We start from the raw sequence: 11098 nt of genomic DNA, 5'->3' as shown, positions 1-11098 counted from the left end.
ATTTGACAGACAGAGATCACAAGTAGGCAGAGAGGCAGGCAGAGAGAGAGGAGGAAGCAGGCTCCCCGCTGAGCAGAGAGCCCACTGTGGGGCTTAATCCCAGGACCCTGGAATCATGACCTGAGCCGAAGGCAGAGGCTTTAACCCACTGAGCCACCCAGGCACCCCTGGAATTCTTCTTTATAAAACCCCTTTCCCTGAGTGAAGAAAGTAACATACCCGGCCAGCTCTCAGGGCTTCTCTAAATGGAGGCTGCCCAAAGGAAGGAGCACTGAGACTTTCCTTGGGGTAGATTAGGAGGTACTCTGCAAACTTCTTTCTTCACTGGGTATAAGTCTTTCGAGCTCAAGGGACCTTTAGGAAAATTACACTTTTGGCAGGTGAGACAGGCAAGTAAGGTCTACAAAAGGTGTGAGAAAATGCCGGTGCTTGAGGTGGAGTGGGCCCAGGAGGCAAAACTCCTGCCAACTGATGCATCACTTTTTCTCCACATCTGCTATTTATTGCGATTTTGTGCTTCTCCAAAATTCTCAGCACCACACACTTGAATCTTAACCTTAAAAGTTCCTTTTCAGTGAAAGCATATCAGTGTGGTCCCCGAGCCACCCCTAGGTTACAGGTAGAAAGAACAGGGCCCTGGATGCAGTAGGAATTTACTGTTTGACAACAGTGTTTCTTCTCTGCACGGTTTCTGGCATAGAGCATATACTCATGCACTTGTCTCTAGAGCTCGCCCAGAAGTATAAATAATTCAAACTAGCCTCCATCACGGCCGACCTTAACCACATGCCTATTGTTTTTGAGACAGAGGAATTCGCATCGGCTTTGATGGCACGTTTAAAAGGTACACAAAATTAAACTACTTGATCCAGCATATAACTTCAGAGCAATCAGTCATTCCACACACAGGATTCTACTTACAGATGTAAAAACCTGGTTTCTTCTTGGGAGAAAAGAATAAAATAGCTGCCTGCCTCTCTGCCTACTTGTGATCTCTCTCTCTCTCTGTCAAATAAATAAATAAATAAATAATCTTAAAAAAAAAAAAAAAGAATAAAATAGGAGCTTAAAGGCACTTACTTTTGAATGCTCCAAACAGCCTGCTTCTTTGTTCCCAGATGCACTCAACTTGAGGGTACACTGTAAACATGAGCGGCTTCTGGCGCTCTGGCAAGCATGGCTCAGAGCTGCCGTCGGTGAGGCTCGCGACGGGCGTGCCGGGCGTCGGAACTACAGGCTTGCCGGCCAGGGTTTGTCAGTTTCATCTCCAGTTTCTCTACAGGGCTTTTCAGGCTAGAAAGCACCAACCGGGGCGGAAGACAACGTGGCTCAGTATACAGAACACGGGTTTTGGAGTACGTGGCTGCAGGCAAATCACATAGCCTGTGTTCTAAGAAAATTCTGCCAACCTGGCTCGGTTACTGAAGTCTGTGTTCGTCTGTTCGGGCTGTCATAACAAGATACCACAGATGGGGTGGCTTACACAACAGCTCTTTGCACAGTTCTAGAGGCTTGAAGTCCACGATCTGTATGCCAGCAGGCTTGATTACTTCGGAACTCTCCCCTGTTGGCCTGCAGAGGGCTGCCTTCTTGCTGTGTCCTCACATAGGCTTTCCTCTGTGAACATGCTGTCTGCTGATTAAATTTCTTCTTTAAGGACACCAGTCATATTGGATTAGGGCCCACCCTGGAGATCTCATTTTAACATCATTACCTCCCTAAGACATTAGCCAGTCACATTCTGAGGTACTGGAGATTAGGCCTGCAACATCTGAATTCAGGGGACACCCAATTCAGACTGTAACAAAGACTAAGGGACAAAGGTGATAAAAGTTCACATTCTTCCTATCTTTGGCATAAGGAAAAAACTTGTGCTTGGAAATCATAAAGCATTACTTTTGGGCATCTTGATGGCTTAGTCAGTTAAGCGTCTGCCTTCGGCTCAGGTCATGACCTTGGGGTCCTGGGATCTAGTCCTCCATCGGGCTCCCGGCTCAACGCGGAGCTTGCTTCTCCCTCTACCCTTCCCCCTGCTCATGCTCTCTCTCTCAAATAAATAAATATGTTTAAAAAAATAATAAAGCATTACTTCCAGCTCCTGGTTCTATTGCTTGCTAATTATATAAATTTGGACAAGCGGGTTTTATCATCTGTACAATGGGTATAAGAGTATCTCCCTCAAAGGGATTGTTGTGAAGATCACATGCTTCGTGCTTAACATACGGGAAGGAGTAGGCAGAATATATCTGCTCTTACTGCATTATTTCATCTTAGCAATAATTGTGTACTAATGCTTCCTATTTGCCTCTTTTTGTCAAAGTGCTTTAGCAGCTAGCCTTGGTGATGACCGGTGAACCAAATAAACAAAGTGAGGAATTTCTTTCCTAGGGATTTCAAGAACCGTTTCTTGGTTGGCTGAATAAAGACAACAGCGGAGGTGGCAGCTGAAATTTCCCCAAGGGAGCCTTACCACAGCGATTACACAAGTCCACATCAGCCCCCAGCATCAGACCGTGTCCCTCCCAGTATGACGACCCATGCTCTTCCTCTTCCCTTCCCCTTGTGATGACACATGCTCTTCCTCTCCCCCTTAACCTAGCTCATGACAGTCTCCCTTGTAATAAAGTCACAGAGCTCTGGCCAGAAAGACCGCAGGACTAGAAAACAAGCCACATGCTACCAAAAACTCCACCATGCAAGCGAGGAGCTTCAGGGCAGGGGTGGGTAGCTGAGCTGAAAAGGTGTTTTATTTATTTATTTTTTTTTTAAGATTTTATTTATTTGACAGACACATCACAGGTAGGCAGAGAGGCAGGCAGAGAGAGAGAGAGGAGGAAGCAGACTCCCCGCCAAGCAGAGAGCCTGATACGGGGCTTGATCCCAGAACCCTGGGATCATGACCTGAACCGAAGGCAGGGCTCTAACCCACTGAGCCATCCGGGCGCCCCTGAAAAGGTGTTTTAAATCATTGCTTCCAGTCAGGATGGCCTCAAGGGACAGAAGCCCAGTTCTCCAAACCAGCAAGAATAAAAGGAACCTCCAGAAATGAGTAAGATGATCCCCATCATGACACATAACCATGTCATTACACGGTTACCACTCTTATGGTCTGCAGACCTGTGCCTATCCATAAACTATTTGCTGCTGGCCCATGACAAAGCACAGAAATCAAGAGTAACATTTAGAAACTTTAACAGCAGTTTGACAGTAATTTTATGTCTGTTAAATCTAAAATAAAAATTTTATGGTCGTACTTTGCCTTTTTATTTCATTTTTCTAGAAATTCATTCTCACTGTCCTTTACAAAAGCATTGGCGGGGGTGGTGGGGGGGAAGCATTGGTCCACGGCCACAAGTCCGGCAGCAGACAGCTTCAGTGCCGGGTTACAAGTGTCTAAATAGCTGAGTGGGTACAAATCTCTCTCCTCATTCAGCAGGATGTGGCTACTTGGGCTGTATCCCCCTCCAGATCAAAAATACAGTAAAACCACAGCACTTTTCTTCATTCCACCCATAAGAAAATGATAGTCTGTTTTCTTATCAGGACTGTAACAAAAATCAGCTTCCAATATACAATCCAGTCCAAACTTCACCACAATGGAAGTCATCAATGTCCAGAGGGCTTTTTCTTCAAGCATTTCTGAAGACCACAGACACGATACTCTGTTCAGAACTAGAAGATATCAGTGGGGGAAATTCTGAATGTGAGACAGAAAATCTGGGTTCAAGTCCTGGCTTTACTGCCTAAAGGCTTTTTAACATTGTGTTAAGTGATCATCTCACTGAGCAGTTTCCTGAACTATAAAAAAATGGAGATTAAAATCATCTACCCAATCTATATCTTAGGAGGCTCAAATAGATAATGTCTGTGGAATGAGTCCCATAAAGTACATGATGGGAAAGGTATTGCAGGCCCAGCCAGAATAAAACAGGAGCTTCTGACAGTCTCAAAAGAAATAGTTCCAGGGGCACCTGGATGGCTCAGTCGGTTAAGGGTCTACCTTCGGCTCAGGCCGTGATCCCGGGGTCCTAGGATTAAGCCCTGAGTCAGTCTCCCTGCTCAGTGGGGAGTCTGCTTCTCCCTCTCTCTCTGTTGCTCTCCCAGCTTGTGCTCTCATGCTCTGTCAAATAAAACCTTAAAAAAAAAGAAAGTCCCTAATATAGTAGAGTGAGAAAGTTGATCAGAATATTGACATTGAGTATTTTCTTAATTTTCAATTAGAAAATGATGCCTTCAAATCTTTCCCTATTTAGAAAGCACTCTTATTTTCTAATGAACTATTAAGCGTGTTTGTTTCCATCCATACTGCCAGGCATCTAACACCACGGCAGACACGATGACAGGCAAAGGGCACACAGCGCAGGCCCTCAGGAAGCACAGGGCTGCAGGGTGTTTGGATGGCAGGCTCCAGACAGTATGTGACTCAAACACAGCAGGAACGAGAGAGGGGCCATAACTTGTACAACTCTTTGGCGACCCTCTCAAAGGACCACAAACTTAAAAATATACCACTTCACTCCTATATGTCAGGCGACAGAAAACCAGAAAATCATAATGTATTTTAGCTTTATTGGAGACCTATTACAGTAGACAAACAAGTAGACAAACACATGCCTTATAAAATATACATTCTCGTGTGTGAGAAAATATAAATAGATATTAGGAAAGGACCACACTGAAAAACAACTTGGCTTAGAACTCTCTTTCGATACATCTGGTATCAGGGCTACTCAGATTGACATCCTCTGATGGGAAGAAGAGGGAACAGGAGAGGGTAGAAACAGTCTCTCTATGGATCAAGAGGCCACTTTAAGTAGCCAAGAGATACACTCCAAGAGCACTTGACCACCTGATGATCAATTTCTCTTTCAAGACGGTTTAGTTGATAAAGGATCACTTTACTCTTTCTAATCTAAAAACAGGCTCAAATCAAGTTGTTTTTTCACCCTCACCCCACTCACTGGTGGAGATTATTGAGACCGCTAAGAAACACTCAACACACAACCTGAGGGGAGCAGGTCCAAATATTACTCTTCGCACACACATACACACACACCAACACATGCACACACGTGCAACACAGACACACACACACGTCCCTACCTCTTATTACCCACAACATCTTCAGATGATTCATGGGCTTGCAGGTGTTGTTTTGTAAAGAGCAGCTTGTAATATATCTCTTAATTCAGAGCTTGTTATTTTCATCAACAAACCAGGCAGTTGTCCGGAAAAGGAAAAAAAAAAATTAAGGCTAACTGATGTTGGTTGAGATGGCACTTTAAACAAAAAAGTTCTAAGTTAGAAGCAGAAGGGAAAAACATCTGCCAGACTGAACGGGGGAAGAGGACACGTCAGAGAAGAATGAGACATTCCTTGCAGGTTGCCAAAAATCTCAGCTCCACCTTGGAAGGCCCAACTACTTCACATTACCTCTGCAATCGGCATTAAGAAGCAAACTCAAAAATGGAGCACGCAGCATGAAATGACAGTAAATTTACCTCTGTTGCTCCATTACCTCCTGGTATTCCTGTGAATATTAAAATGATTGGAAAGGCTCCAACCCCCTTGGGTAAAATACTGGGTGTAAAGCCGAACACCGCAATTCCAACCCCATTCCAACTGGAGTCCTGCTGATAAGAAGAAACAGGCATAAAAAATTAGAGTAGGGGCGCCTGGGTGGCTCAGTGGGTTAAAGCCTCTGCCTTCGGTTCAGGTCATGATCCCAGGGTCTTGGGATCGAGCCCCACATTGGGCTCTCTGCTCGGCAGAGAGCCTGCTTTCCTTCCTCTCTCTCTGCCTGCCTCTCTGCCTACTTGTGATCTCTGTCAAATATATAAATAAAAATTAAAAAAAAAATTAGAGTAAAAAGGAGGGTCATAATACATTATATAGGCTCTTAAAGTTTTTATTATGGTAATGCCATTTCTGTTACTAACTAGTTATAGATTTCTTCAGAAGCATAAGCCCAGACTTTCATGTTTTTAGCCATTAACAGGAGAGTCTCCTTTTGTCAACCAAAAGCCAAAACTCTTTAACTGAAAAAAATTTAAGTGCTCTATACTTACTGTATATAAAGGATTTTGAAAGGAGAAGTTTTAAGACTGTCAGATTGCTTCTGGAAAATTCCAATGATAAAACTGAAAGAGACCTGAAAGTCATCTTGTCCATATTCCATTCTAAGTGCAGAAATTTCTTCAACGCTATTAACAGATGATTATCTGGCTTCCACTGTGACTTTTCCCACAAAACACAGATTATTCCAATTATTGGGCAAACCTAATTGTAGAGAATTAGTTTACACAGAATTACTAGCAAGTGTTTATTGTACCTCCCTGTTAACTTCTGCCCCACAGAATGGGAGCAGACATGACCTCTGTCCTCAAGAATAAAAACAGTGGGGACGCCTGGGTGGCTCAGTTGGTTAAGCAGCTGCTTTCGGCTCAGATCATGATCCCAGCGTCCTGGGATCGAGTCCCACATCAGGCTCCTTGCTTGGCAGGGAGCCTGCTTCTCCCTCTGCCTCTGCCTGCCATTCTGTCTGCCTGTGCTTGCTCTCTCTCTCTGACAAATAAATAAAAATCTTTAAAAAAAAAAAAAAAGAATAAAAACAGTGAATTTAATCCTAATTCATGGCAACACTTCAAGGTATTAAAGACATTTATCATATCTCCCATCTCTTAGGAAAATGGATATGAGTCTAAGTTGCTAGACATCTTAATGTTGCTTTTACAACCCCACAATGGGCAGTGTGAAGGCAACTATTTTTAAATAGGAAAGTTACCTTTCAGAAAAATACACATAAAACTCTCGGAGTGGCACATTAGAGGGTTCCTGATACTTCGTATCCCACAGAGTAACCTGCACAACTAGGGAGAGCAATTTAGAAGCTGCTGAATGACAGAAAGCCAATGGCTTATATAGAGACCACGTGCCAGTGCAGAGTTAAAGGAAGATGCTATTTCTTCTTCCAAGTAAGACTTGAAGAATCAGTGTAAAAGGGGCACAACTTAAGAGAACTAATATATCTCTACAGATATAAGGTGGTAACTGGATGAGGGGCAGAGAGTATTTCTCCTGGCATTTCAGTTTGCCTTGCTTAACAACAATCCTGATTAAAAGAGGCTTTAGGCAGACATCACACTACAGGGAAGGAACACTGATGAGCCACTAACCCTGTTTACGGTAGACGGATAAATCACTGCTTGGTCAAAAACATATGCAATTAACAGAAAATTTCAGGAAGCCCTTCTCCTAAGATTAGAATTTATTAAATTTATTATTTTTTTAAAACCAGTTTTGTTAAACTTCACGTTTAAACAAATTCTTGACTAGTTCCTTAGTTACTCTGGCAAGCTAGGAGCATGTGGGAAGGCGTCTCACCATTGGTGCTGACGGAAGGGAAAACCTGGCCATTCAGGAGACCAGACTCTGACAGTCCTAAGAGGAAGAGGACCACCATATTCTAAGTTTTCTACAACACTGGTTCGCACCCTGGTTTTCAGTCCTGTCACCCATAAGAGCTGATACTCACCTGCAGCCTCGCTCCAACTACCCCTTTTCACTCAAGAGAAGTCTGTCAGAATATGAGTGAGAGTATCAGATAGTTACAGGATCACCTGCATGAATGAAGACATCTGAAAGGTAAGGGAGTCACAAACTAGCTACAGATCAGCTGCAGCGCGCCTCTCAACTGATTCCATGCTCTGGCGCGGCAGCACTGGCATTCAGACCCGCTGCCCCAGAGCGCAAATGGTGGCTCCCACTGAGTCAACAGTCTTCCTTTACTGAGCCGGTTTCAAAGCAGAAGAGCTCTTCTAACAAATACATCTTATACCGTCCCTCCTGCGAAGGAGGAAGTGAATCTGGCTCAAGTCAGAGTAAGCAGCATCACTCTTGCTACACTAACAAATGTTTCATGAAAGCAGCTTTGTATTAGAGTAGCAAAATTCTCCCTGGTCCTTGAAGGGATCACAAATTCACAGAACGTTACAGCTGGAAAGGGCTTTGGAGCATCTAGGAGAATGCCCTCATTTCAGAAATGAGAAAATCAGGCTGCGAAGCAGACACCTGCCCCTAACTGCACAGCCAATAAGGGGCAGAGCTAGGAACAAAATCAGGTCTCCTGATTCTACATCAGCCCTGTACAGATTAAAGTACAACCTAGTAAGGAAGAAGAGGAATCACAAATTGAAAGGATGGGAAAACAGTGATATTTAAGAAGTTTGAAGTAAAAATGAACAGAGGCTGACAGTTCAAAAAAGGAAACAGAGAATGGCTTGGTGGTACAAAACTGTTAGAGACACTACTGACTATGGGAGAAAAAAACTAGGACTGAGAACTAGATGTAATTCAACTTTCTGGCAAAATATGAGTTTAGAACCCTTGAAATGCACAATAACTTAGAAATAGATATTTTCATTTAAGTGATGGAAGTTATCCAGCATGTAACTAGTACTCACTAGACTGAGAGGACAGAATCTGACAGCCTAGGTAAGGATATCTGAAAGCACAAAGCAAAAAAGAACTTTAGTTCATTACATTCCATTATAAAGTCCTTTGTTCACATAAAGCTTTTTGCAATCAAAAATTCAAGAGAACTTTTTGGCTTAAATAATCTTTCCTTGTATAAAACAAGGAAAACACTCTAAAGCTTTATAAGAATTTGTGCACATTCAACTTATTCCCAAAAGCACTCTTCCCTTAAGACACACTGTGTATTGGCAGAAGAGATATTAAAAAACAAACAAACAAACAAAAACAAAACAAAACAAAAAACAGAAAAGAAGCAATCTTTGGTTTCCTCATCACCTAAATACTTTGCTGAAAGAAGATATTCCCAAAAGAAATTTTCCTTTGTCTATGTGCACATGACTATGATAAGACTGACTGCTAGTCTTTTGAGTCTTTTTATGCTAGAGAAAGGTAATACTACCTGGCACTTGTATACAGACAGCAAACAATTAGACGTATGAACTTTTAGGTCTGAGTAAAGTAGCTAATTATACCAAGACTGTGTTTGTGTGTATGCAATCACTAGGTTCCCTGCCTCTATACATATACTTCTTAACAAACATATTTTTAAAACTTCAAACAAAGTCTTTAGGTTCACTAAACCAAGTCATACAAAATCTGTGGTCTGAGACGGTGCTGTCAATATTATTAACTGGATATTATATATAATTCTGGCATATCAAAAATATTTACAATGCAGCCAACACATATGGTCAATGAATACAAAAATTATTTATAAATGCACATATATTTACAATGAGATCCCTGGGTGATAGGGACCAAAAAAAAAAAAAAGATTCACAAGAATACAAAACCCTTTGATGTGGTAACAACTGGTCAAGCCTGGGATTCTTGTCAAAGACCTTGAATATCAAAGCCCTGGTCTCAACTAGATGCTTAAAACCACTGAAGAATCCCAGACACACTTCCCAGAGGGCTCCAAAGTTATTTCTGTTCCTGGAAGACACACCAGAACAGTGATGCTTTCTCAGAATCATTCTGCAGGTTGAGACAATCCAGCACGTTAAGCAGCAATGAGACTCTCCCTAACAGGCAGTGCACAGCTGGGCACATCCCCGTGGAACCATCAGCAAGCACGTTTGTCCTGTATTTTCCTCTGCCCGTGTTGCACAGGTTTTATTAGATGTACCCATTTCTGTCAGCCGTTTCCCCTTCTTCATCAGGAATAAGCCCAAAGAAATGCCTGGCGCACCTCGGTGGGGTCAGATGTAATTGCAGACAGGGTAAAGCAAATGCTGACTTTGGGGTTTCTTCTGAACTCTGAGGTAGTAATAAATACAAAATGAAGTAACTTGAGTCTCTGCCCACATCTCCTTCTGGAGTGAGTTTCATGTGCCCTCACTACCATCTTGAATGTTCCGAGTCCTACTAAAATCAAAAGCGTGGTCGTGCAACCTGTGACAAGGCGTGGGGGAGGCAGAACAGTCTGGGCCACTCTCTGCCAGACCCTCATTTTGATGGACTTGTGGTGGCTCAAGGACTGGCTGCTGCGAAAAGGGAGGATGAGGCAGGCCTAGCTCTTTGCTTATGTTCCACAGAGGCCGCGGCAACGTTTCTGAAAACGAAAGACAATAATCAGTGGCGAATGGAAGTTCAAAATGAATGGCTGTATTTTCTTTTATCCAAATTCTCCCAGAAATAAAGATACCCAGTATTCCAATAAGGACATTGAGAGCAAATGTACACTTGTCATCTTCTTAGCAACAGTTAACAAAAGAAAACAAAATAGAAACTAGAACCATGGTCTTTCAACAAGCTTAACCGATTATTTATTGAAATCATATGATATGTCCTCTGCTTTCATCTACGATTAGTGCTTCTGCTGCTACAAAAATTAAAAAATATAATTCTTTAGACACATGGAAACAGACTAAAATAGTATCCTTACTGTAGTGAAAGTTGCATGATACAAAAATCACTGATTTAACACAGCCATTACATCTTTAAATAACAAATGAGCATGTTAAAAAAAATCGTTTTAAAAATAAACCATTTCCCTCCAGCTTCTAGCATGCCAGTAATCCTAACAATAAAATAATAATGAAAAGCAGCAATTTTAAATCAGATTATTATACTTTGGTTTCAAAGATATACATCTCTCATTCACCTTACTTACTGCAGTGGTGAGCTCTTTCCCCAAAGAATATTTGCTGAAAGCTATATTAACTTCATGGGGATACATTTTGGAAAAAGTCAGGCAAATGTTCTGGAAACAAACACTCAGGAATAAAAACAAAACCCATGTGTTAAGGTAAGCTAAGGCAGGGTTTCTTAAGCTCTGACGTGCATACAAATAACCTAGGGATCTTGTTAAAATAAAGACTCTCGTTCACTGGGTCCGGGGTGGGAACATTGGTCTGCATTTCTAACAAGCTCTAGGTAATGCTGAAGCGGAGACCACATTATGAATAGCAAGGAGTGAGAGCGCCCCAGGTAGGAATGAGCAATGCACCAAAGCACTCATTTGCTGATCTCCTCACTTACGGACCAAGGCAACAATTAAGACCTCTCCAAAATGAAGAAAAAGGTGCACTGCATTTTTCGTTCTACTTAAAGCCTTTTT

The 11098-nt window shown here is 42.3% G+C and overlaps 1 protein-coding gene across 2 annotated transcripts in view; it reads right to left on the bottom strand.

The window, feature by feature from the left end:
• Positions 1–9287: 9287 nt before the first annotated feature.
• The window catches only part of LOC111143315 (leucine rich repeats and immunoglobulin like domains 2), a 65157-nt gene continuing 63346 nt past the window's right edge, over positions 9288–11098 (bottom strand). For both annotated transcript variants that reach the window (XM_022496973.1, XM_022496974.1), the window contains exon 18: positions 9288–10090. In XM_022496973.1, the coding sequence (XP_022352681.1) occupies positions 9864–10090 (227 nt within the window). In that variant the 3' untranslated portion in view covers positions 9288–9863. The remainder of the gene's footprint in view (positions 10091–11098) is intronic.

Source organism: Enhydra lutris, unplaced genomic scaffold (genome assembly GCF_002288905.1).
Source record: "Enhydra lutris kenyoni isolate GAN:26980312 unplaced genomic scaffold, ASM228890v2 scaffoldscaffold9, whole genome shotgun sequence".
NCBI lineage: Eukaryota > Metazoa > Chordata > Mammalia > Carnivora > Mustelidae > Enhydra > Enhydra lutris.
Note: the sequence above shows the minus strand (reverse complement) of the source record. Positions and strands in the feature narration are given on the sequence as shown.